This window comes from Oreochromis niloticus, linkage group LG1 (genome assembly GCF_001858045.2).
Source record: "Oreochromis niloticus isolate F11D_XX linkage group LG1, O_niloticus_UMD_NMBU, whole genome shotgun sequence".
NCBI lineage: Eukaryota > Metazoa > Chordata > Actinopteri > Cichliformes > Cichlidae > Oreochromis > Oreochromis niloticus.
The window spans coordinates 18,838,396-18,865,755 of NC_031965.2; the positions used below are offsets into that span (position 1 = coordinate 18,838,396).

Here is a 27,360-nt window from a genome sequence, read left to right on the forward strand (position 1 = left end):
TGAATCTAGAATACCATAAAATGGTAACAATTCTTTCAAACATACTACTTCCGAAAATATATGCAAGTTAAGATGGGTATGTCTTAAATGAGTACGTCTAACTTGCTAAAATTGGTCTTTTGTTCCTTGTGTCACCTCTTGATGACTGCAGCTCCATTTGGTATGTTGAGGAGAAAGTGCTTACAAAAACACGCATAGTGAAACAAAGAGCAGAGGAGAGAAACCTACATAAATCCTAGACAAGTGAGAAGTTCTCACATAAAAAATGAAATAAAACCAGTGCAAATACAGCAAATGATAGGAATTAAATATTTTCCCCACATCTTTCACTTCTTGGAAATGACTTGGTCATCTTGTACAGGTGATTATAATAAGAGCAATAAAGGAAGCTGCAGTTTTTATGAAAAAGTGTTCACCCACTTCCTAAATTCTTAGCAGTTTTGTCATACTTCAATGTTTCACATCATAAAACAAACATGAGAGTAAATACAAAATGTACTTTTGAATTTTATATTAACTCAGGCTAGCTTTGTCCATTTTTTTTTTTTTTTGAAGATCTGAAACATGACAAATGTGAAAGATGAATTTTTCACAGGACTGTAAATGTTAATGAACTGTAGGTTATAAATAGCCTCGTATCATTCAAAGGTAAGTTTTAGGAAATTGAACATGGATTTTAAAAAAACAAACAAAAAAAAAAAACACGTGTGATTTGAATTAAGTGCAGGCTTTGAGCTTTAACCTCCTGAGACCCAGGAAAAAAAAAGTATTTTGATTTTGATTTTTTTCATATAAACCAAGTGTTGGGTTGTTAAAAAACACATTGCAAAAAAATTTTTGTTTTTAACTAATATTATTTAAATTTTACAACATGTGCACTACAGTGCACAAGGGGAGTTCATTGATCACGAATGTGAAACTAACAAAATTCAATCCTTTTCTTGATTTCTAGAGAGAACTCTACATCACTGATATTATTCAGGTCTTGTTCACATGTTTGTCCCTTGTTTATCAGTTCCTTAGCCAAGAGGCACATGAACTCCAGGTACTGGGAGTTCTTTTGAGGTCGTTGCATGTCCTCGCTATTTTGATGGTACTGAAGCCAGGAGTTGGTGATGGCCAAATCAATGAAATAAAGCGTGGTGCGAACAGTTCACTTTTTGGTCCGACTAGATATTCTGTAAAAGCTGAGCATGCAATCTGATAGGTCAACCCCTCCCATGTCGATATTATATTCTACAACCACTGCAGGTCTTGGGACTTGTGAATTGGGACAGCCAGTGAATGGAATGATCTGTTCATCATAAAGACCTTTGTTGGCCTGGGCAGACTGAGGCAACCTTGAAGGACTCTCTTTAGAAGTGGTCCGACTTTCCCCAGGAAATTCTTTTTAAAAAAAAAATTTCTGGCAGATCATCGACTACTTTCAGCAAAGACCTGATCTTGTAGAAATGACCACATGTCATCGAATCAGCTGTAACTGCGACTCTTGTTTTGGCAGCCCAGTACATTCTAATTTTCGGATATCCAAGGCATGCAATGTACACTGAGATTCCTAAAAAGCTATTGATTTCTTCTGGTGTTGTTTAAACTACACCCTGAATCCTGTACCATACGCTGGTTGGTCAACAAGGACAAGTCCTGAATTAGTTTGTTTGCTGGAAATACTGCTGTGGGCTCCAATCATTAAGTGTCATTAGGGTACCATCATCTCCAATTCTGCATTCTCCAAACAAAGGCATGAACCTAAGATAATGGAAAATTGTCTGTGAAGGTTCTCAGTCATCCAGGTCATCGTAGTCAAAGGAGAAGCTTCTTCAGAACCTCTCGGATGAGAGGTGAAACGTCTTCAAGCAACTTAAAGAAGTCCAGACGCTTTTCTTTGCAAACTCCTTTGACTATAATGGAAAATTATTTAGCAAAATAAAATTTACTCCAATATCCGATATAGTTCACTTACAACACATTTACACTATGATTATAAGTTAAATCAATTTACTGGAAACATTTCTGCATGTTACCCATACTGTTTTCAGTCAAAATCAAAAATTCCTGATTGTCCTACATGCTGGTTTTGGACCAGATAGGATGACGGCAGATTTCAGCTGACCCTGTGTCGTTCTCCATTACATCTGCCCCTGCATCTTGATAATCTTTGTCTGGCTCCTCCTGGGTTTTCACCCTTTCCTATCTGGCTCATATGACTCTCATCTTCTGAAAGATCTATGTCTGAATCTCCCTCAATGATTGTATTAAGAATTCTTTCTGCCTCTGTCAAAAAGTTGTCTACTAGAAAAAAGTGAAACAAATTTAAGTACAAAGTCCTGACGTGCACTAGAGTACACATTAATAAATTAGTCATTTCCTCCGTGAAACTAAATGAGCTTAGGTCTGAAAACCACCTGAAATTACTTACTAGATGTTTATTATTGAAAATTAATCCAAATCTGAGTTTAAAAAATATTTTAAATGTAGATATCATGCTTACATTTCTTTTATCCATAAAATGTGCTTGTCGGCATGACAGCCATTTTGAAAGGCGGGGAAAAGAGAGTTGGGAAGGCCACACCCCCACACACGTGACATCATTTTAAAGGTACTGTTGTCCTCTCTAAGAAACATCAGGACTCAGCAGAGTGGTATGTAGAGTATGAGTGATACAAGCAAAAACTAAATGTGTACTACAGTGCACAAAAATGAATTGCTGGGTCTCAGGAGGTTAATTAAGCAACTTATTGGCTTGATTTCATTAGACATATGACAAAACACTGAATGACGATTATGCTGATCAAACTCTGTTGAAATAAAGTGTTTCGTACTAAATTTGTACATTTAGTACATTTGTAGGCTCTAATACTTTGTGCTATCATCCCTGTGAGATTGATCAGACCTCTATCTTTGTCCTCCTAGTTTTTAAAGAACTCTCAGCATCATCTGAACTGTAGAGGAATAAAAACAAAAAGGGCATTCAAGATGTTTTTAACTGTTTTAAAACTTTGTTTCAGAAATGAACTGTATATACACTTTACAATAGCATACAGCTTGACAGATAACAAAGATCTCCTAAAACATTTTAAATACATCTTCAGCACAAATAGCAATTGTTGCAAGTAAAATGGCTTAATGTATACTGAAAATTAAACCCCCCCCCCCCAAAAAAGAGAAAAAAGTCATCGACACGACTGATCTTTTCAGCAGAAAAAGTGCCATGATTTAAATTTAATTCAGGACTTTCCCACAAAAGCAAGCTGTATTCTTTACATGCTAAGCTTAACAGTTCAGTGACATAGCGCTAAACTAAACATACAGATATTTGTAAGAAACAAAAAAAAGAAAACACAAAACTCCATCTGATGTAAAGTTAAATCTTCATTAATACATTTAAAAGTAGATATGACATGCCTTTTGAAATCAAAAATACAAAAGATTTTTTCCTTACTTTAAGGATTTTTTTTTTTTTTAACATGAAGCTGCATGTATTGTACAACACTCAGTGTACAATAAACTGGTAATGCACATAAAAATGAGTTGGATGAAATGTATCCAATGCCTCCTGTTGACCCTTCAGAATAAAAGCCATGACCGACGATTTTACATAATCGCACAGCCCACTGACGAGATTGAACGCATCGCGCCACACTCAGAGTGAGGCTTGCATAATAGAAGATGGTCAGGATGGTGAGAGATCATTGGGTGGAGGGGGAGTTGGGCTACCACGGTGGGATCTCGAGACCGGTCCCCTATTCCAAGCACATTACTTCTGCCTCTGAATGGGGACCGAAAACAGCGTGGAATCATAGAAAGACACTTGAGCCTTCACCCCACGTACACGTTACATTCATAGTCTGTGTACATGTGTTCTCATTACGTTGTGTCTGAGCAAACACCGTTGTGGCCTTTAACAATGTCACTTGAATACGAGCTGATTTTTAAGTTCTGGAGAGCCATTTAACTGCGGCGAGAAAGGCAAAAGACAAGAAACACAACAGCAGGGCATTAAGCAGGTGGAAACTACTTTCAGAAAATATCCTGTGCAAAAGTGAGCAGCAGGGATTGTTTGGGAAGAGCAGGATTCAACCTAACCAATTTCCACATAGGGCACGACTCAAATGGCATCACAGTACACAATATATATACTGCACACTATCGGCAAGGAAAAAGGAAGAAGAAAAAAAATTAATGAATTGTCAAAGGGTGGGTATCTCCATGTTTCAGCATCAGCAAAGCTTGGAGGTTTGATTGTCTCTTTCCAGTGAAGTATTTTATGGGTTGGAGCATGGGAGAAAAGCCACGAGCAGGAACTTGTATTGTATGGCACTATACAGGCAACACACACACACACACACACACACACACACGCTCATTGTAACATAAAATGCACTTAAGATTCCAACAAAATCTAAAGAAAACGTTGCCACACCGTCACAGGCTTGTATTAGCGACGGGCATCCGAGTTTTCGTGACCTCCCAAGTTTAGGCTTGTACGGTGGCCAAAACATGGACAACACTTCACCCTACTGTGCGTCTCATCATCAATAAATTACGCTGAAAAAAAAACAGAGTAAAACATCAGATTGGCTTGAGAGTCAGTTGGGCAAAAAAAAACAAAACCAAAAACACATTCATTTAGTTACCATTCTTAAACAATCCTTTTAACGGCTAAACACAAAGAACAAACGCTTAAAAATACTAAGAAAAACATGTGAAACAGGTGGAGGGGCAGACGGTGAAGCTGACAGTAACAGTATGCTGCTGGTGCCAGGTATAGCTGGTACACGGTCTGGCCATTGACTTCTGCCACAGGTAGACTTTATGACACACTGGCAGAGGTGCGCTACATTAGTCATAATGCTACTGATATAGCCATCAAGTTACACATGACAATTAAAAGAAACCGATCGAGGTTTTAGCGAGAATACTTGCTCAGGAGCCGGAGACAATACTGATTACACACGAATGAAGAACTGCTATTAAAACGAGGAGTTAACGGTGACACATCACTTTGAGAATGAATGCCCTTAAATCATTACAATGTGTCAGATTTACAGGTAAAAAGATCCTTAACATTTAAATCAAAGAGCCATGTTGTGTCCACGTGTGAAGCCAACACATTCATTTAAACCTCAGAATGAGAACAAGCTATAAAGTCCTGGATTCATTCCATTTTATTTGACTATGCAGTGGACTGTCATTTACAGGTTCTCCTATATGGGGAAATGGTTAACAATGAAACTTACATGGCCCTTTTAAAATCTCGTATCTTACAAACAGAAATGAAATTTTTCTTTTAAACCCATCTTTAAAAACAAAAAACACCAGTTTTACCAGAAAACAAAAAACAAAACAAAAAAACAACTGCAACCAACAACAGAAAGTTGACGTAGCTACAGAGGAATGCATATGATTTTCAAGGCTACAGTTTGTAGGCTTGCCCATACACCGAATCAGTGAGTGTGTGTGGCTAGGAGTAAACATACACACATGCACAGATTGATTTACAGGCCAGTCACTCCTGTTAAAAATGGTCTGTAGCCACAGAGTGTCGTATCGTCAGTACTGACAGCGTGAGCACCAGAGAGTTGGACTGCGGTTGGGCAAGGTGGAGTTCCTCTTTACCAGGTGGTGTTTTCATATCCACTAAACCAGCACCAAGACTTCAGAATTTAGTGTGGAGCTGATATCTGGCTCCACAGCTGAAGAGTCGCTTAAAAAGTGTCGACGACCTGGGCTTGTCCATAGTGTGTGTAATTTCATCTATGCGCTTACGATTTTTAGAAAATCTCACCCAGATCTTTTAAAAAGGTTTTCTTTTGAAGTTTTCTCTTTTTTTCTTGTTAAAGCAATGGTGAATTTAAAACCAAAACCAAAAAAAGGCTAATTTTTTTTTTTAAGTAATGGCAATGTTGTAGTTTGTAATCCAAAGAGAGGCTTTTTACACGCACGTGTTGTTCTCAGTCTTTTCATGTTGTCCCCATTTCGAGAGTTTGTGGTTGGCTTCAATCGGGGGGTAAAAGGTCGTGAAGCCGGAACCGTTCCCGAACGTGCGGCCGCACATCCTCATTCTGCAAGTCAAAGGGGTGAGGGGTTAGATTAAGTTTACTCACATGGTCAAGTTACTCTTATTGCTGATGTAGTTGATCCTACAAGAGTAAATGAAAGACAGGACAGCTTACCATCTCAACCAACTTCTCAAGGAAGGGCACCAGCTTCAAAAGCTCATTGTCATTCTTGTCCATGAACCAGCTCTCTATGGGAATCCCATTGGACAACTGCAGAAACGGAAGAAAAAAAGGTCTATTTAAACTGTGACCACAGCAGAAAAGATCTGCTGTTCTGTTGTGTTTGAAGTAGCTGAAGATCTTAAGTGGGGTGGGTGGTGCTTTTTCCCTATAACTCCCTATAACCGATGTGCCCCAATCGGAATGACCAGAATAGGCAGGATTAGAAACAAGTAGAGCTCAGGTTGAGCTGTTTGGAGACAAAGAGAGAAGCAAACCTGAGATGGTTTGGACATATGATTAGGGGGGAAAGCAGATATACTGGATAAAAGATGTTGAATATGGAGCTGACATACAGGAGGAAAAGAAGAACCACAGAGAAGATTCATGGATGTAGTGAAGAAGGACATGCATATGGTTGGCGCTGACAAGAAGATGCTAAGGATACCACTAGCTGCAGAATGATCAGCTGTGTTTATCCCAAAACAGAGCAGCCAGAAGTGGTAGCTGTAACAGTTCATTGTCTAATCTAGTAATGTCACTTCACCCTTTCACCCTTCTATCCTCTGCTTGGGGAGTTACGGTGTGTGCACAATATCGCTTTCTGTTCCTGAATTCTGGCATTAAACCTGATCTAAAAGGGGGGTTTGGAGGAATATTATGTGCTCTTTTTGATACAAACTGTCAATTTCATTGTATTAGACACATGTTTCAAGTGATGTACCAAAAAAAGACACTGACATTTAGTGTTGAGCCATATTTGAAATTCTGTTCAACCATCACTTGTGTTCAAATGGACTTTTGTGCTAAATATTCAGGAATAAATCCCAGTAATATGAAGTTCACAGTAGAGGGACAAACGAATGACAACCCAAAGACATCAGGCGGGTGCCTCATCCTATCCCCCAAAACCCTTTTTAATTATTCTACTCATTGTCAGAATCTCTGATGCTTGCTGATAACCAGGCAACACCTGCATATCAGGTGTTGGTGTCTCACCTGATATGCAAAGGCTTGTGGTGAATTGTCAATAATGATGGTCTTTGAGAGATCTCTTCCCAAAATGTTGAGATCCTTGATGTAGTTTCCCTGGACACAGACACAATGCTCACGAAACAACCTGTGCCTGCAGTCACAGTGGGTGAAGAAAGGAGGGGGGGGGGGGGGAAGACAAGGTTAGCAAAATTAGTAATTAGTAAACAGTTAAACATCTGCTTTATGAGCTCTACTCTTGATTCCCTCTGCTTAAACTTTGCTTTAAAGTTTCTTGTGCACCAATAATACCTCACAAGCTGCTTTTTAGGATCCAAGATGTTGAGCAGTTTGTCTGCATACACCTTTTTAGAGGCTGTAAAGAGGATGATCTAGAAAAGAGAACAAAGAGTTCAAAAATCTTCAACTTTAAACCCTCATCTTCAAGCATTTAGGAATAATTAACAGAAAGAACGAGCTTGTAATTACCTCATATATTTGAGACATGCGTTCCAGAAACTCTCTAAAGAATGGCCTCAGGCGCACATACACCTGCACAGGACAGTTTAATGGTCAGTGATCATTTAGAATGAAAATATGATCCCATAAGAAAAATTTGTCCTTTGAGGCTTTTTAGACATGAATATGGCCCCCTCTAGTGGCAACAAGAAAGAAAGAAAATAATAATAATAATGATAATAATAATAATACAAGACGTACCTGATAAATGACATCCTGAAAGAGGACAGGGAAGGTAAGTGCTGCATCCTCCAGCTCATTTAAACTGCAGTGCACCAGAGTTTCATCCTAATCGACACACAGAAAATTGTCTTGAGTCTTTGGAGGTGTTTAAAGATTTCCAGAGAGATTCATTAATTTGAAAAAAAAAGTGTTGCTGACCAGGTCTAGGACCAGAGAGAATTCAGGTGTGCTGCGCGTCTTCAGGGGAAGGGCTGGCTTACGAGTGAGCTGCTCCTCTGTCAGTGGAGGGACATGCTTAATGAAGAAGTACCTACACACCAAAACAGATTCATCAGTAATCGCCACAACATTCACAGTAAGTTGGAAACCATTAAAAGAAGGGTTTAACTTAAAACTCGAGTCTGCTTAAAATATCGATCCCCTTAGATTCAATAGCCAAAATGTTTTACTTATCGCATTTTTAATGACCACCATCGGAGTCTGCAGACAATAAAATTAAAAGCCTTGTGTGACTGACCATGCTCCTGATTATATTTTTTCCTAAAATAGGACAGTAAGACTGTATAAGTGAGGTACTTCTGTACATAAGGGTGTCAGGTTGGTGGTCTGTGTCATGTCTCTTCACTTTGATTTTACTTAGTTCAATTAAAGGTATTTCAACAATATGAAAAAAGAAACCTTAGCCTTTATCCCCAATTTGTCTGCCTGTCCACATTGCTTGATTAAGCTGAAATTACCACTGTAGTGTTTTTGTTGTGGAGACGCCCACAACAGTGAAGTGTAGCAAGCCTTTAAACTTACGGGTCAAACACTTCCCAGTCTTCCTCGTACGATGCCTCTGGTGGTACTGTAGCTGGAAGGGTGTCCACATGTGCCATATCTGGACTGGTGCCTGGAGCTTGGAGCACAACAAGAGTATTTTAAAAATGCAAATATTAGAATCAAGACCATAAAATCAGCATCAAAGAAGAGCAATCAGTTGCCACCATCTTTATTGTTATTATGTTTTCTCAGCTGTGGTATCTACCTGTGAGAGGGGGGAGGTCAGCATCTGTATGCAGCTCTCCTTCTTCAGTTGTGGGAGAAGCCTCGAGGATGTGTGGCGGTCGCAGAGGTGGGAGCTGTGAGACGCTCGAGTAGTAGTTGGTGGTGACGCACAGTTCCTGCGTGGATGTAGCAGTGCTGGTGGGCGTCTCCACAGCTTGCTCAATGTCCAGCTGCTTGACTATCTCCTCAGCCTCTAATGCTTGGTCTGGAGAGTCCGAGCCAGAAGAGGCTGAAAAAAGAAAAAAAAAAAAAAGGAAAGAAGAGACATTTAAGATGGTGCCATTCTGAATTAACTAACACGAAATGAATCTTCATCCTAACTTGCAGTCCAAAACAACTGGAAGAGGGGCTGATTATTGTCAAAAAGCAGCTTATGTTAAGATTATTACTAACTTTAAAGTCAAACAAAAAGATAAAACATGTGGTTTTTGTTTAAAATTGAAAGCACAACTCCGACTACTTTGAAGTCCACTTACCATTCTTAGCTGGTGAGAAGAAGTTGAAAACGGGGGAGAAGATGGTCCCGAGAAGGGTTGTTCTGGGAGGGCTGGTGGTCACCTCAACGGCTGTCGTCTCCTCCAGACTACCATTGGGCTTCTCTTTACTCCTGTCGTGATTGGTTGCCTCTGCAGACGAGGAGAGGGGACACGTTCAACAGTGTTAGCAGAGAAAACAGAACAAAATAATAACAAATCTTGTTTATGCGAGCTACTCACGTCCATTGACGGATCCTCTCCTGCCAACTCTGCTTATATTCCTCCTGGGTGTGTTGGTGTCTGTGGGTGTAGAGGTGATCAGGTTGTTGTCCACATCACAGTGGAGGCGTGTCTTCTTTGCTGGGGTTTCCTCCTGAACCTGACAAGACAACAAACCATTATAGGAGTTATGTAAGTTATTTAATTACACTTGCACTCAATATAACAGGCAAACAGATTTATCTCGGTTCGGTTGAGACCACTAAACATTTCACAACCATGAGAGAGAAAGGGAAAAATCTTTTGTTGATGGTTCAGAATGACCGTTCTAGATTAGACCATCAGACATATCTACTATAGACTGACCAACGGGTCCATTAGACCAGTTATTCTCGCCCTTGCAAACTGTCCTGCACGCCAAAAGTGATGCCGCATCTGCTGCTGCAAGTCACGTTCTGGTGCAGATTTGGTTTAAGGATGCACCATTACATAAGCTCAGCGACTGACAGATTACACAGAAGATGTTGCAACATTGCAAAACAACCATGCCAAAAAACCAAAAAAAACCCAAAACAAAACCCCTAAACAAACAAAACACTGGTTTCCGCTTTAAATACTGCAGCAAGCATTCGCACAGACAGTGCTGGTATAATCAGTATGGAGTTCTTGCTCTTTGCATATAACATGCAAAGAGTATAATAGGCTCATCAGGCACCAAACACAGAAGAGCCTTTTTCTTTATGTAGAGACATTTTTGGCACCCATTACCAGCTACAGTCTGTCATTTTTGTTATCTGGTGGTGCCATTTAAGCATATTTAATAATGTCACTGAAGCATAAGGTGACTCAAATGCCCAATTTTCACTGAATGTGGACCCACCACGTTTACATGCACAGTAACCCTGACACATGAACAACAAAGAGAAAGCTAAATGATATTGCTAAAAGCGTGTCTTTTGTTTTTCCCCCCCACATTTCTCAAATGCACACTCTCATTGTGCTTCCACTGAACCTACAAAAATATCTGCATGACAGTGCACTGTCATAAAGGTCAGAATCTAAATTAAGCTTTTTTTTCCCCACTAAGGAGTTAAAAAATATATTTATAGAGACAGGGCAAAAAACAAAACAAACAACAACAAAAAAAACACCTTTTGGGACTTCATAGGAAACTGCAGGGAGAAACTTAGCATATATAGTGTTATTATCAAAATGGCCATATGTCTTTTCATAGGACAAACGTCTCTTAGCAGAGTTGACTTTTCCACTTGTTACCACCTCCTGTCCTTGCACACCAACTCTGTGAGCCAGAAGCTAAAATTAGACCAGAGCCCGAGTTCTCAGACAAGCTGCTGCATTCCACCAGACATTTCCTGGGAAACATGACACTCTCCACCAAGAAACACTGTGTTAAACTCAGAGACCTCGATAGCGCGTTGGTTTTTAAAGCAGTGTTTAACATACGTGCCCAAAAAATTTTCATCTCTTTAACAGCTAAAAAAAAGACAGCAGGAGAATAACTTCTCTGCCTACAAATTTTTATTTTTATTGCTCACAGACAGGGTGATGCAAGCTTGGAAGAGGTTACCTTTACAGCATTTCCTCTGATGAACTTCTTGATGGTGGAGAACAATCCTCTCCCAGTAGTAGGAGTGTCCTCTTCAACTTCTGAATGCCTCCGCTTGGTTCGGGATGGGCGGCTTGCCAGAGTGGGGTTCGGTTGCTGAGACGCCTTACGCATTCTCAGCCTCATTGTTTTAGCAGTCACATGTAAGGCTGTTTCAGAAAAAGGAAACAAAAAAGAGCAAATACAGGAAGAGACAGAGGAAATCATTATGGCTGTACAGTAGAGACAACAGATTTAAGCAAACGTTCAGTTGGTAATGAGTACAAACAAGTTGTTCTAGCAGTCTCGAATGCATTAACTTTTAAAATGGGCGAGTCAACGGGGTGCATCTGTGTGCAGAGGAGTAACACTGGTGCAATTTCTACCAACATCTGGATGCATTCAAGATCCCGTTTCACTTACATCAGTGGATCCGGCAACAACAGCTGGCTTTACTTTCATTTGTACCACTAATGGAAAAACAAAAAAACGTTACCCAGGATCTTACTGTACACATACTCAAACACTCCCACTCGAGTGTGCTTGTAAGATTAATGTTAAAGGCGAGCCCGTGTTACACATAAGCTGAATAACTATACGTAAATATAACCAAAACAAAATCTGAAGGAACTACAGATATTTCCTAAAGTTGAGTGACTTAGCAATGTCCTCGCCAACCTTTGCAGAAAACTTAAAAACAATTCACAGTGAACAAAAATTGTCAAGCATGCCTGGCCTTTGTGGTTACGCAACTAAAAATGTGTCCAGACATATCCAGCAGCAGTCCACACACACACACACACACACACACACCTTCTCATTGGATACAGTACACATCTCACATACTGTAAATGTCCTTGCCTACATCTGCTTCACATTTACACAGGGGTGTATCCGTGAACATGCCACAAGTGTGCATGCTGTTGCCCAATCCCACATACAGGGGAGAGAAAAAAATATTTCCAAAAAAAAAAAAAAAAAAATCACCAGCAGCGTACATGCTAACAGTGTTCCTGAAAGCTGTGGCTGCTTTGAGTATCAAATAACTTAGCAGATGAAGACAGTGTCATTACTTCACTGTAACTGTACTCGTAAGGGAAGGATGCAGTCCATGGTTTATTATACATAGATGTCCTTCAAGTTCCAGAAAATTGTTTAAAAAAAAAGTTTCTCATTTGAGGGGGCTGTTGAAAAAAAATGTAAATAAGGCCATGAGGAGAGATTTGGTAATAAACCTGCTAATTTAATCCAGTTTTAGAACATTTTAATGTGTATGCTTTTGAGAGTTAAAAAGAAGATTATTTTAGTCTACTTGTGCGCTTTAATTCTCCTGAAAAATCCTGTTTTACTTTATAGAAAACCGTATCTTATTTACACTGTACTAAGAGAAGACCACAAAATAAAAGCTTCTTTATTAAACAATTTCAGAGAACTCTTTTTAAGGATAAAAGCTTCCCTTCTCAGTGAGTTTTTTGATTTCACAAAAGTATACAAGAAAAAATGTTTAGGATTAAAATACATCTACCTCCTTTTTTTTTTTTTTTTTTAAAACATAGTTATCAAATCTTGTATTTAGCTTTTTTAACCTTAAGAGTTTCTTTGTTATATTCATTTTTCTTAAACTTTTAAACTCTCCAAAATAACTGACATTGTAGATAAACCACCACAGCACTCCTTACACAGCCCTTAATATATAAAATATCAATTATGTTAGCACATACTACTTGTTAAAACTTAGAAAACAATAAGTAAAACTTTACTTTTGATACTATTCTGCCCACTGGTTTAATGCATTCTTGTTTCCTCTAGATTACACTGCACAGAGAAAACACTCAATGGTGAAGCTCACACTGGTTTTTGTTTAAGTGATCAGATATGCCATTATAACCTGCAGTATCAAGTATTATTGATTCCAAAATCCCAGCGTTTACCTTTAATCTTTGCAGACTGTCACTACTTGTTTTTGTTATGGTAATGTGTTTAGCAAAGAACGACAACTTCTGACACCGCTGTTCTCCTAATTACAAAGTGTTATGAGTAGAAATATGTAATCTTTGCATAGGGGTTTTTCTAGAAATGAAAGAACACAGTTATGTCAATTACTTTGTGCAAATTGTGTAGTCATGCCTTTCTTTCTTGGGCATTTCACGGGAATGTACGCCGCATACCGGACTTTAATGTTGCTGCTAAATAAAGAATCATTTAAGTGCTTGTTTTAATTACTGTACGATCAAACCCCACTAAAGCTCAAGACGGCAACAGCAAAGCTACTAAAGGTCTACCTTTCAAGCACAGCATACACTAAATGTGTGCTTCACCAAGGAAATCAGCCACTGACCGAGAATCATGCACACAGCTAGAGTACGAGCAAGAGAGCGGGAAATAGGAACATGCATGCAGCTGAGATTGTATGAGCAAGCTAGCCAACGCTAGCCCTGAAAACACACTGGTAAAACGAGTGAGGCCCTTCCCACAACCCGTCCGCTCTGCAAAATTTACCCCGAGGCTAGGGTTGGCTAAGTTGCTTAACGAACAGATGAATCATACAACATAACCGACAAAAACCACTGCCATTTAGACGTATTTCACACCAATTCCACTTCACTTAGCGACCCGAAAACAGGCGTTGGAAAATGTTTGGTCAGGTATGAACCAACCAAACCCAGCTAAATGAGCAGCTAAAGCTAATCAACTGAACCAAGTACAAGAGGTCAAATTATGCTTTGTTCATTGTAATAAAAACAAACAAACAAACAAAAAATCTCGACTACACAATCCTGCTTTAACGCACTTTGATATCACAGTGTCAGGCTTTGCGTCTGCCTAAAAGTAACGTTACATTGTTTATGCGACCTGGCACTCTGGTCGCTAAAAGTAACGTTAGCATATTCAACGAACCAAACCCCCCAAAATAGGCTAACTTACCGTCTGCAAGCCAGTGCGACATCGTACCTTCAGCGGAATGACGTTAAAAATGAATAAGACCACTTAATAAAAAGAAGCATAAGTCATCCAAGCTGGCGTAAAGTTTGGTGGAAGGGGTTCACTCGAACGGCGTTAATGTCTTCATGTTTGCCAGCGGAAACTCGGAATAGTCAATCAAAACACCCGACAGTAGCGCTATTTTATCTGCTAATCCCATCACCGCTACTGTTAACCAACAATGCAGCTGATGCACAGGTCTGGTGAGGTACACGGACACGTCTAACTGAGCGCCCTTTGAATTCTATTAAACGTAAAGCACGGTGGCAAAGAGCGAACCTAGCGGAACTCAGCTGAGGAATGCCAAATTGGATGCTAGCTTCAAAGGATGCTAGCAGGATTTACCTGGCGACAATCTGCATTAGCAGTTTGTTACCTTATTTGGTTAAGAGTAGGTACATTCTATATGACTGTTAAGCTAGTAACAGTGTATTCAATTTAATAATAACATTGAGTAGATAAAATGTAACTAAACGTGATATCCGGTTGTTCAGGAATTAGCCAGGTCCGTGGTAGGCCATGTTTAGCCGTCCTTAGCTATGTAACCTAGCTTAGCACCGCTGGGTTAACTAACCGTGCCTTCTTAAAAATCAGCTTCTGGCAAACAGATGTACACAGGACGGGGAAAAAATAACTATACTGTCGTTAGCCACTATTACATAAATGAGGAGTACAACAAGTCAAATGAACGGGGTAGGTTAACGTGAGCGACTTACTTTACAGTGATCCGCAGTGGCTGGAGATGATGACTCAAGGCTGATTAACCATCACAGCAGAGGCACTGGTTTGTTTTTGTGATCGGTTCCGAGTTTTTCCTTCTAGTTACTCACGGACTGTCTTCAAAATGACACACCGTTGTGTTACCAGGCGCCATTTCCCGCCTCTGCTCAGTCTCTCCGAGGCAGATACCCGTATGGGACACAGACACACCCCCTTACCTCTCAAAAACACCAGCCAGTCTGCAATGATCGCTGCCGCGAACCGTTTCTTCTGCCAGCGATCATAAAGGTAAAGGACTGCTCGTCTTTGTGGGTCATCATTTGCAAGCAAGTGGTGAAATACAAAGCAAAAACCAAAATAAATAAATAAATAAATAAATAAAACAAACAAAAAAACCCCCCACTGGATATGATGCACTAAAGATACCCAGGCAAAACACACGACTATTTTGAGGAGGAGGATGACAACCTATCATTCATGCATCTGCATTCACTCTAAAGTACCGTCACAAATGACATGAAGCATCACCTTTAATAAAATAAAATTACATTCACTGTGCCTTTCCATGAGAAATCAATTTTCCTGGTTGCACAAACAGAACTGATTTTATGTTCACAGATTTTCCCCTAAAGATGAGGAATTCGGTTTCCTCAGTACAAATGGTAACAGCTCAACTACATTATGTACAAGAAACCTCATTCATGGAAGCATTTGTACAGTATGTCAGCTCCACATGTGCTTGGTTAATCACACTGTGTAGGACACCAACATTGTTCTAAGTATTGCTTAAGCATGAGTATTTTGCTCAATTTGATTAATAAAAAGTTTCAAATGCATGCAATGGCATCATTTAAGAAAAAAAAAAAAAAGAGAAGCACTTTTTAGTCTGTCAAAGTAAGAAACGGATTCAACAGGCCATGAGTAGTGTCCTTGGCATTTGTAATGTATTCCCACTCTTGTAAACAAACAAACAGAAAAGTTTTCCATATAAGAGTCCCAAGATTATGTTAGAAAGGCAGAATGCCAAATTAGTCTCTGATAAACATCTCAGATGAAGAGTTTGTACCAAGCAACAGCAAAGTGAGAAGAAGAAGAGTAGCTAAACCAAAACATGGTCTGTCCTTGAAGTTCAGATGTGGGTCATTAGGGCTGGCATGAGCCAGTGCAGTTATCAAATACTCAACAGTCAAAGTACAGTATATTATCTCTACTGTCATAACTTAAAGCCATTAGCAAATTAACAGCAGCTTGGGGAAATGCCTTGTGTTTTTTTTCATAGTATGTTACATTATTTAGAATTACTTCATTAGCTGCAATGTCTGTTCTTCAAAATAGTCCATGACATTGAGAATGCACCCTATAAAAGTTCTTAGACATACTGATGTTTTTTTGTCAAGAGAAATCTCACTTGTGGAGACGGGTCTGAATGTGTTTTTTATGAGATACGATTGTATGAGTTTCCATTCAAAGAATGTCGTTGGCTTGATGTCTTTTTTTCCCATAATCCACAGCCCGATCTCCCTGCATATCTCGATCGTCATCATCTAGAGAGAAAAAAAAAAGAAGAGAGAAACACAAATATTAGAGACTGCACAATTAAATAGATGCAAAATTTACTACGTGTTCTGAATAATCTCCGGTATATGAGGATGACACCATAATGTAGCATCGTAGTGCTGACTTTAAGCTTTAAAGGATGTTGATGTCAACCTTCTGTGAATTGTGTAATATACAGAGCCCTCTCTGATTTCCTTCAGCAACACTGATTTATGTACAAGAAATATATCAACAGATTGTTCATTTTAGAAGGAACTAAACCCACATCATTCTAGGATATTAGCTTTCCTGTTGGTAACTTTAAACAGCAAGTATATATAAGAGACTTCATATTATGGCATATGTATCTGATAACTGTAAGACAAATGAAAAAACAGCCAATCACAGCACTGGCAGATCAGAAATAAAATTATTTTTTCCTTTGATAGATTCAAACAAAACAAAATTTCCCTAAAAATAGTATTGTAGTTTTGGTATGAAATAGTGCAATTTCATTTAAAATCCAAAGGGCAATCAAAACAAAGAGAGAAAAAACAAATAAAAAAACAAAAAAACAAAACATGGACATGCATTTCAATATTTCAAGGAGAACACAGACACATTCAGGAACACAGTGAGCTATATATATCTCTCTACTGGGCTAGATGTAGGTCAGATGTTTGGTGGGCACAGACAGGTGGTTTAGCTAAAACGAAGCATAGGCAGGACAGAAAACACTAGATGACCACTGAATTACTCTCACAGAACCGTAAGTTCCTGGGTCAAGTTCTCCCTCTACATAGGATAAGAGGGTTTTAAGACTGTTATAGGGCCGAGTAAAAATATGCAATTCTCCTGAAATGAACACAAAGCAGTTCTGCTTTGATCATCAGGTATTTTTGCCACATTTCTTTTTTGTAAATATCTGTATTTATAATGACGTAAAGACCAAACTCAGGGTTGCTGTGAGCTACTTAATGCAGCAGGGTGGCAGGACAGGGGTGGAGGGAGGGAGCAAGGAGGAATGGTGGATAAACATCTGGACAAACAGTCCAATCCCCCGGCCTGGCTCACCTTGAACGTCTTCCTCCCCACCATCACCATCCTCTTCCTCATTGTAGGCCAGTTCGGCCTGCTTGTCGGCCTCATACTCACCCACGTTCCCATCATCCCCATTGTAATCCGCCAGCTTAGAGCCGTGTTGCGGATCTACTGGGGACTCGTTCTCATCAAAGAATCGGCCTGCAGGAGGCAGAGAAGGGCCTCATCAGGACGGAAGGGAAGCGAAGGCAGTTGTAGGAAGATAGGGAGGGGAAATACTGCATCATGTATGCATGAAGGAAAAAGTAGTTGCATTAAGAGTATGACAAAAGATGAGAAAGATGAGGTAAATACATGGTGCCTTCTAGAGAAAAAAAAAAAAAAAGCCAATCGTGGTCTTGGATGCAGTATTATAAATTAGCGTTATTATAAATTAGCGTTTGCCTACCACTAGATTCACAGTATGTGGTGGTGGTAGTGTGGTCCAATGTGGCTTCAAATAAGAGGCCTCTTTGGAGAGATCTGAAAACTAACTCGAAAAATAACTCGAGATCTGAAAATCCCCCCCCCAGAACTGTAAGATGTATAATATATATATAAAATAATCAATCTAAAATTGCGTTTTTACTGTCGCAGTTTCTTTCACACCAGCATCTAAGACTGTTTATGTTTCTATCTAGACCCTCACAGATTTCGAAACGGCACTGCTGATATTGAAGAACTGGATGGGATTGGGATGAGCTGTGCAGTCTGGAAGCTGATAATGTAAACAGAGATGATAGCAAAAACAAATCACCTAATGGATGTTAACTTCTACACTAAATTGCAAATTTAGAAGGATCAGAGCAGAAGAAAAACAAAATGAAAACCTATACTGATTTTTTTTTAAGCAGCAGGGCTGCGGATGATGAGATGGAAGCGTAAAAGAGAGAAAAGAACTGAACATTTTAAAAAAGAGAGAGAAGGAGGAAGAAAGCGCAGTAGAGCAGAACAGAAGTGAGGTAACAGGAAAGGAAAATTGAGGAGCCAAGTGTGTCATTTGTCTCCCTCCCCCTGCAAGAGAGCCTTCTGTGACAGCCCTAACCATGTTCAGATAGGATTTATATACTTAGAAATCCCATCTTTCATGAAAATGCGTTATGTTTGGGAGGATGCACTGACTGAGCAACTGGAAAAACTGTACACATGACACCACAGTAAGTTATATTTTAATCCCTGCCTTATTAGATATTCAGAAAAGTATAAACAGAACTAACTTACCACAAGTGCTATAATTTTACTTGAGTGGAATCAATCAATGAGTTAAAGAAAAATAAATAATCACCACCCTCATTGCCAATAGCAGGGTTCACTTTTTCAGAGTTTGGTAGAGGAACTCACTTTGACGGTGGTGTACCGGTTCTGCTGGAACTTGGTCTTTGGCGTGGTGAGGCTGGATGGGATTGGGCACCTGGGCAGGGTTGGGGGGCAGAGGAATCCTCTTCAAGTGTTCACCTTCAACTCTGACATCACTGGGAACTGATTATTAGAAAAACAAAACAAATACTTCAAAAGTCAGGTGCAGTTGTTCCAAGTACTGCTTTCTCAAAGCTATATTTGCATTCTTTAAGGGAGCACTCAAACTCTTGAAAAACTCATTACAAATGGAGGAACTGTAAACAAATAATGTAACAAGATAACAGTTCTCTCCTCTTTCAGTCTTGATGTGGCAAAAGACAAACCACCGAAAGCTAAAAATCTATAATAAGCTGTAGTCACAATATTATCCCATGCCTAAAGGCTCAAAATAAACATTGTTAAAAATAATAGCAGTTATATGGATGTGGTTACTGCACCTCGAAGTTGCCTTTGCTGTTCTCCCAACTCGTCTGCCTTGATACCCACTTTGTTGTCTTCTTCAAACACTATTGATTTGTCTCCCTGTTTGTTGATGCCTGGAGGTGCAATCGCTACAGCTCGGCCGTCCAGTCTGTCCTGCTGGAGTCCGGGCTGGTCCAGCAACATGCCCTGGCCTCCGGGACCATCAGCTCCCCCGACTCCAGGTCCAGCACCAGCTCCCACGACCACATCCGGGGCTTCGTCGTGTTTCTGGGTAATGGCTGGTTTCTTCAAGCCTGCAGGCCAAAGACAATGTGAGAAAGGTCAGTGACCTACTTGCCACAAGGATTGTTTTTTAAAAAAGGGGTAGGGTTACAATCAGTGACAGAAGGGAGAAGGATTTCCTCACTTTATATGCACTATTCAGGTAAGTAAGTTACATGGGTCAGTTATTGTTCTCTAGTTACGGATTCAGTTTCACTGTATTTCACTAAAAAGCAACCTTGAGGGTTGAAAGATGAAACCCAAGTTGAAAACCCAAAGAACTATCCATCCATTTTCTTCCACTTGTCCAATTCAGAGTTGGGAGTTTCATTGCAGCCCATCCCAGCTGCCATATGGCAAAAGGAAGGGTAACCTGGACATCCACACAGACAAGGGGAGAACATACAAACTTCACACAGAAAGGCTCTGGTCAGCTAATGGATTCAAACCCATCAGGCAATGTTTATAACCATCACACCACCGTGCTGCCCACAAAAGAACCATAATTCCCCAAAGCGGCACCTGTGGCTGACTCCAGAAGTGACTCATTCTCTTTAGACTCTTCTGTTAAAATGGCTGAACAGCAGAGTCAACAAGTTTAAAGGCAGGTACAAAAAGCAGATTCAGTCTGTATAGCAACTTTCATCATTCATGGAAACTGATGAGGTGAATTTAAATGTAACTAACATGTTTACTTATATTAAGGCCTAATCTAATGCTGATCATGGTCTGTCAATACCGATACTGGCTGATTAAAAAGTCCAAATGTTTTTGTCATTATACAGCTACAGAATTCTTTCTAATCAATAATTTGCTGAGCTTGATCTCTGAAAGTTTACATTCATTACTTACCAAACTGCACATCGTCGATTTTTCCCACCTCACTGTCTTCAATACCAGGCATGCCAGCATCACTGCCGGGCTTACCCATCTCTTCTGTAACACAGCACAGGGAGTGGGAGTGAAGCACTCGCATATTAACAGGATTAACAACCAGACAGCGTGAAGTAACCACTATTTACATTAAAATATTAAAAGATCCATGTGAGCAATTATTATTGATGATTTTCTCCAAACAGTCAACATCTTCATTTAACGTGTAGAAAGCAACATAAAGTAGACGATAGCAGTGTTGCTCAACTTAATCACATCCACTCTACCTTTCAGATCGGAGTGTCTGTCATGCCGATGAGTGGCCACTGTATGGCGCTCTCCAGCCGTCTCCACACCAGGCTCTCTATCTGCATGTCTACCCCCCACTACATTCTTGTGACCATCCACTGCACTCTGAAAATGATCAAAGGTGAAAAGGAAAGTAGATTACAGAAAAGACGAAGCTGTTTAATGAACAGAAAAGCTTAAAGAACAGAAACACGGGACAATTCATTTCTATTTTAAATACATCTGTGTTAAAGATCCAAAAGTAGTGAATAAATGCAATGTGCCACACAGACAAAACTTTTCATCATTTACTAAAGAATCACAAGAATAGCTCTAATCCTTTTTGTTAAGATTTATAAGACTAACCTGTCTTAGCTTTAGTGTTTCTTCCTCCAGAGTCTTTTTTGCTTCTTCATACTCGTCTTTCAGTTGTGCAATCTGGCGTCCACACTGTAAACTAGTTAACACGTATTCATTCAGTTTCATCTGCACAATAAGGAATTCTTTCAGTTTTATACACAAAGACAAAAAGAAATATCTGAAAAACAAAACAGCAAGACACAAAATGCACCTTAAAACATTCAAAGTATGTGGAATTAGGTTTGCACGGTTATGGCCAATCTAAAAATCAAGATTATTGTTAACAATTATTTACAGATTCTAGTGAAAAATGTGTTTTATTGCAGTGTCATGTAAGCATAATGCTGCTTTCACATCCATGTTTTACAAATTTGCATCAAAATAAAATTGGTCTTCCTTATTCACATAAATTCAGTGCCATTAAAAAAAAATTCTATAAAACAAAATCAAATCAACAGGTGCTTTTTTTTACACTGCACTACACTGCTGTTAATAAACCTTTGCAGACAAATAATGTGTTTATTCCCCTATTGTATGTGTAACTTCTAGAAGCAAAATATAGCAAATATAGCATTTCACTCCATTCATGATACCTGCATGATAGGCGTGTAGCCAATTACTTGAAAGCTGTACAATCCCTCTATAATTTCCCTGCGATTTTTTGCAGACAGCGCCATTTTTTCAAAAATTATAGCACGAAGGGATAAGATATCTTTTGTCCAGTAAGTTGACCCTTATCCCAATTTTTTTAAATTAAACTCACTTTGTCGACTGGATAACTGTCTTTGGCCAAATGGAGTGTTACCTCTTGGTAATTTCAGTGCATCTTTGTGAGCTGGACGGACACACTGTACAAGCTCGCTTTTGTGGATGTGAGAATTTGACGATTCATGTTAGTAAACACTACACTGATTTTCTTGGCCATCATGCGTCAATTAAGCACAACACACACAAAAACACACCTCAAACTGCAGCATAAGTTAGCCGCACTACTTTGCCATGCAGACGCAATTTTACAGCACTTGTTGAATTTGTTCTTGGTTAACATCACTTGCCCTAAATCCAAAGTACTTCCAAACAGTGGGTAATAATCTGCTTCGAAGAGCAACCACTTCACTTCCTGCTGTGCCACACTTTTGATTTCTGCTCTGATGGTCTTATCTGTACCACATAAGTACGGTCAAATAGAATGAGGAAACTTCATGCTGTGCGGTGCAGGGAAAAGCTGTGATTGGCACATGCTGGGCACATCGGCAGGCAGTGATTTACGGAGTGCCTGATTAGATTTTTTTCTGTGCGTTCTGTTGGTGTAGCATGCATGTTCAATATCGTTTAATTATCTTCATTTAATTGTGGAAAACCAAAATTGTGATAGACTAATTGTGCAGCCTTAATCTCTGAGAGCTCACAGTTCCTTGAATATGGATATATCTAAGACTCAGGCACATGTAAAGAACTAACATACCTCTCATATTCCAGTTTTCTTTCCAAGTTAGTGTTATTTTTCTTCACTTCTCTTAGCTGCTCTTCCTGCTTCATGAACTCTTGCTTGAGCTCCCTTAGCTGCTCTGTTTGTAATAACAGACACACAAAAACAAACATTTTGAAGAGGTTTATTGAAAGACTTGTACTGCTATATGAAATTGCTTTGTATGTCACATATTCTGTATTAAAGGAATTGCCAGAGTGCCCTCTGTTGGCCAACACAGGCTGAAGTCTTACCTTTAAGCCTCTGAATTTCTGTCATTTGGGCTGTGACATCATCCTGCAGCTTCATCTGCAACATTAAAAGAAAAACAAAAAACAAAACATGTATTAGTTGTGGTAAAGGTAAAACCAGTTTAGGTTCCTGCATTACCAGACAGTTGCACCAATGAAAAGAGGGGAACAGGTTAATCCTGTTATGCTTCATAGTGAAAACTGGCTGCAGTCAGTACAACCGTTTTCTTTATTCCAGTACTGAGTCATGCGACACTGATCCAACGCCTCTTCTGTGATGTCAATCTACAAAATAATGTTTCAGGATTTATTTCACAGAAAAGAAAAAAGCACCAGCACAAAAACTGAAAGCTCATTTATAGCTAGTTTATGAGTTTTTTTTCTTTTTGGCTTTTTTATTTACATTTTGCCACCAGGTAAGCCATAATAAAATCCAATACAGCTACGCAATAAACATTAATGACGTGAAACTTAAGTCTCTCTATTACCCTGAAGCTGCTGGCTGCGCTTTATTTTGTGTTCTAGTAAAATAAATGGCATGCAAAAACTCATGAAGAGCAGTAAAATACCAAACAAGAAAGTTAAGCAGGGGGAAGGAAGGAAACTTGAGGCTTTGGACATCACAGTGACACCCAAAAGCTACATTTTTTCTGTCCCATTAGATTACAAATATGGATTTCAAAGCATGCAATGTAAAAACAGCAGCTATAGTTATGTTGAAGTTATACTTCTATAAATACAACTGAGGTGGCAGCAAGGTTTTCCAAAGCATCAAAAAGATCTTGCAGGCTCACTAGGATGCATGTATTCATGTACCCACCATTTTGTCATTAGTATTTATCCACATGTTCAGAAAATAATGGAAGCAACATAATATTAATTAGCAGAGCAAAGGGGTTTGTACTGATTTTTATGGATATACTTTCTCTGTCCTTCTACCAAAAACTTGTCATTGTTAGGCATTCGAGCTCTTGAAACAGTTGGGCAGACTGACTGAGACAGAAGGTGGTCAATAAGACTGGACAGGAAATACAGCATTAATGTCAACTGCTCTAAGACTAAGGCTTCATCTTGTTAGACGCTCATAAGTGGGTAATGGCCTCCCTGTGCCGCCTGGCTCTTTAGAACAACATGGCCACGCTAAATGAAGGCTCCGTAATTCATTTTTGCACCTGACTTACAAAACTATAGATTCTACTGTTTGAAAGCCACTTATCAGACTCATCTGTCACTTTCTTTGCAGTACACACTTCTCACAATGTACGTAGCAGGCAGACTGTTGAAACAAGGTTGGTCTGTTGACAGAAGAAAGGAGGAGAACCACTCTTTAATAGCTACCTTTATCCTTGAATAAGAAAACACGGAGCCGGATGTTGGAATTTAGTCAAGAAATAAGGGAGTTTAGACAATGTGTTCATGTGTTCAGCCAATGTATTCATGTATAGCCCTTATAAGTATCTTATAAGTATCATGTTGCAGGTCAATTACATTTTACCAGTAACCTGACTCCAAAAGTTGGGAGAAAGTTTCGTGCGTTGTGGCTAAGGACAGCTCATCAATAAATGTTGAGCAAAGCAAGGCAATGTTACCCGCAACCTTACCCAACCTGATAATCCTGCAGATTTACTTTAAACTATGCAATAAATGCGTTGCTTTATTGTATAAGGTTGCATGAAGTTAAAACGATTAGTTGAAAATCATGAATGCGGCATTGTTTTTTTTGCTGTCTGTGGTCAAACCAGAGAGCGACAATCCACACTGGATAAACATAAGCTAAACAATTTTAAGCTTTTGCTTCTGAAAAACATCAAACCGAGCCAGACTGGATGCAAATTACACTCCCAGCTCGGCTGGACTCGGACCAAAAGTTCAGAAGGTGCTGGGACATAAAAGCCAGTGAAATACTGGCTGGGTAACTGTGCAGGACAAGAAGTGGGAATGTCCATGTGGCGCGCTTTGATGTGCCTTTCACAGTGAATACATAAATCCCCCCACAGACGTGTAATAATGTCTGATAGAATGAAAGAGCAAATCAGCAACACAAACAACATAATAAAGTTGAATTCAATTTGCTTTCTTTTGTGAATGTAATTTCCCCTGTTATGCACAGGAAGATAGTTGGCAGTAATGTAGGGAAAGCTAACAATTAACAGTGCAAACCAAAATAATCGAGCACAAATGAATTGTTTCTAGGTGAATGAAACACTGCTCTGTCTAGCACAAGCACCTCTGAAGTTGGACCAACAGCACACACATCACCATTGTATGCTCCAAAGCCTGCATCACATAATACATCTCAAATAAAAAAATGATTGGAAATCACCTACAAAACCACAGTTTAAGAGGCCTATAAACACCCTTTTGATTCAGGAAGCTGGCAGCTGTTAATTTCTAGCAAGATATTCTTGGTGGAGAAATATTCAGGTGAAAGCAGTCGAGGAAGATGAAACTATGTGGCTCATATTCAAGACAGCCTGCCTCACCTCTCTTAAGTACATAAGATATTTGCACTTTCTGATATAAAGTGCTGAGATTACAGCAATACAATGAGATAAGGTTGTGAAATTAGACATGGTGATATGACTGAGGCTAAATATTGTCATTTCCTACTTGTATTGCAAGTAATACTTGTCCATACACCCCCGATTTGATGTAATGAAGAACCTTCTTGTCAATCCTGTTGGCTTTTCCTGAGAACATGACACCCACCTCTAGATTAAAAAAAATGAGTGAGTCAGTCTTGCCCCCAAACACACATAATTATTACAGTGACACTCGGTCAAAGACGAATACGCTTGGTTCTGTATAGATGCTGTGCCCTACCCAGGAAATGTTTTATCTGCTCTAATACCTTGCGTGACCTGCAATGTTAAATTTCAGTAAAAACGACACTTAACTCGATCAAACCCAGACAAAGGCAAAAAGAGAACTGTACCTTTTCATCTGTGCACTTTTTAATGAGAGCATCCTTGGCCTGGAGCTTGCTCTCCAGGACGCTGTAGTCCCCATCCTTCTGGTCGATCTGTTTCCTGTGCGTGTCCACCTGCACCATCAGCTCCGAGTTCCGCTTCTCCAGCCGGCTCCGCGCCGCGTCCGTGCGCTTCACCTGCGTCTGCACCTCCACCAGCTCATCCAGCAAGCGGCCGTGCTTGTTGGACACTGTCCAGTAGTTGAAAGACAGTACGACGATGATCACCATCAAGAAGATGAAGATGAAGGACGGGAGGCGACCTCCCCGTCGGTTTGCGCCAAACCCAACCATTTCCCAAACAAAGTCTAACGATATTTCAGGTTGTTACTGCAACCTAACGAGCTCAGTGAAGACTATTCTCCCGGTGTGAAACACATCCGTCTACGTGACATGCCGTGTATATGCGGCAAGCGCTCGGAAATCCAGACGTTTAACAGACAGTCATGAACGCTAAAGGACCTTCACATTTCTAGTGATCTTTGCTCTCCTTCCTCCTTCCGCTCACTAGGCATCTTCTCTGCAATTCGTCCAATGTTAGTAAGTGAAATACGCCCGCAGGGACGTGGCCTAGCTCAGCTGGCAGACGAGACGTGGACACGGCGCCGTGGCACTGAGGAATGCTATAAACCATATAAGCTAGCTGTACAACGTTAGCCTTTAGCTAATTATTTTATGTCCCTCTGGTAAATCGAGCAGTACCGGGCGCACAGACGTCTGGAACTCCACTAATCCCTAAAATCGCCGTCAAACAGGACTACTGCTGATCCCGAATTCTGACCCCGACGTTACGTTAGCTCGTATTAACTGCTAGCTAGCAACCGTAGACGCGAAAACACCAGCGGCTGCTGTCAGAGAAACGTGTCGTCTTTAATTGCGAAGGATGGGTCTGAGTCTCGTAACACAACCAATTAAACCTTAAAAAACCCACTGTGAATACTGGGTTTCTGTTATACACTGTCCACGATTCACTGCCTTCCACACATCACGTCTGCGCTGCATGAAGTTAGCTGCAATCAGCCACTTTAATTTCCGCTCGCTGCCAGTGGACGTGCGCGTTTCAAAATAAAAGTCTACATTGGTATTTACATTTCTTTCATAACTCTTAGCACATCTAAACCCTATAGACTGTAGTTTATACTTTATATATTTGTGTTTTACATTATCTGTTGAACCATTGTCTACATGATAAAAGCGATTAAACCTGCCTTAAAACACTAAACAGGGGCGATACGTTGTGACCGGAAGCAGGGCGGTCTTGAAGAGTGATTGATCTGGCTTTACAGTTAAAATAAGGTTTCAAGTTTTCAGCATTTAATATATTAAGTACACAGGAGACAGTGCGATATTTCCTTTTTGCGCAATAAAAGTAAATAAAAAATTTAATCTCCATAAAATGATGAAAATTATTGAAATTCTACATTTCTATTACTCAACAACTCAAAAGTCCAGGTGTGCCATGCTAATTATTCACCAAGTAAATAAAAAATTGACTGTGTGACTTAAATGCTGCCAAATTACAGCTCAGTAATGAGAGAGTTGGCATATATA

General features: G+C 39.7%; 2 protein-coding genes across 9 annotated transcripts; both read right to left on the minus strand.

Annotated features, from left to right (window-relative positions):
• Positions 1-2,974: 2,974 nt before the first annotated feature.
• ctdspl2b (CTD (carboxy-terminal domain, RNA polymerase II, polypeptide A) small phosphatase like 2b) lies at positions 2,975-15,156 on the minus strand. 4 transcript variants are annotated; one of them, XR_268971.4, is made up of 14 exons: positions 14,166-14,582; positions 11,223-11,410; positions 9,656-9,794; positions 9,416-9,565; positions 8,920-9,168; positions 8,694-8,790; positions 8,091-8,202; positions 7,911-7,997; positions 7,680-7,742; positions 7,503-7,582; positions 7,218-7,344; positions 6,174-6,269; positions 5,943-6,062; positions 2,975-4,545 (listed from the first exon to the last, which is right to left on the minus strand). XR_268971.4 is itself a non-coding variant. In XM_013269666.3 (14 exons), exons 3-14 carry the CDS (start codon positions 11,385-11,387, stop codon positions 5,997-5,999), a joined length of 1,431 nt encoding a protein of 476 aa, XP_013125120.1. In that variant the 5' UTR covers positions 11,388-11,410; positions 11,664-11,710; positions 14,166-14,575; the 3' UTR covers positions 3,186-5,996. The 4 variants fall into 4 exon arrangements, 3 of the variants coding, with proteins under 3 accessions (XP_013125120.1, XP_005467015.1, XP_005467014.1); XM_013269666.3 differs by adding an exon at positions 11,664-11,710 and having other exon boundaries at positions 3,186-6,062; positions 14,166-14,575; XM_005466958.4 differs by lacking the exon at positions 14,166-14,582 and adding an exon at positions 14,939-15,156 and having other exon boundaries at positions 3,186-6,062.
• Positions 15,157-15,454: 298 nt separating this feature from the next.
• Positions 15,455-26,843, minus strand: golm2 (golgi membrane protein 2). 5 transcript variants are annotated; one of them, XM_005466961.4, is made up of 10 exons: positions 25,777-26,843; positions 22,845-22,899; positions 22,588-22,690; positions 21,129-21,219; positions 20,762-20,888; positions 20,454-20,534; positions 19,355-19,633; positions 18,900-19,037; positions 17,553-17,720; positions 15,455-16,486 (listed from the first exon to the last, which is right to left on the minus strand). In XM_005466961.4, exons 1-10 carry the CDS (start codon positions 26,101-26,103, stop codon positions 16,407-16,409), a joined length of 1,449 nt encoding a protein of 482 aa, XP_005467018.1. In that variant the 5' UTR covers positions 26,104-26,843; the 3' UTR covers positions 15,455-16,406. The 5 variants fall into 5 exon arrangements, with proteins under 5 accessions (XP_005467018.1, XP_005467017.1, XP_003442351.1 ...); XM_005466960.4 differs by having other exon boundaries at positions 20,454-20,537; positions 25,777-26,842; XM_003442303.4 differs by lacking the exon at positions 17,553-17,720 and having other exon boundaries at positions 25,777-26,842.
• Between the last annotated feature and the right edge of the window lie 517 nt (positions 26,844-27,360).

Coding starts and splice junctions, on each gene's coding strand:
- golm2 (XM_005466960.4), bottom strand. CDS start 26,103: ATGGTTGGGTTTGGCGCAAACCGACGGGGAGGTCGCCTCCCGTCCTTC. Junction 22,900..25,776: donor AAAAGTGCACAGATGAAAAG/GTACAGTTCTCT, acceptor TTAATGTTGCAG/ATGAAGCTGCAGGATGATGT. Junction 21,220..22,587: donor AGAAAACTGGAATATGAGAG/GTATGTTAGTTC, acceptor CGTGTTAACTAG/TTTACAGTGTGGACGCCAGA.
- ctdspl2b (XM_005466957.4), bottom strand. CDS start 14,187: ATGTCGCACTGGCTTGCAGACG. Junction 9,795..11,222: donor TCAGAGGAAATGCTGTAAAG/GTAACCTCTTCC, acceptor TTGTCTTGTCAG/GTTCAGGAGGAAACCCCAGC. Junction 6,063..6,173: donor TTGAGAAGTTGGTTGAGATG/GTAAGCTGTCCT, acceptor TTTGACTTGCAG/AATGAGGATGTGCGGCCGCA.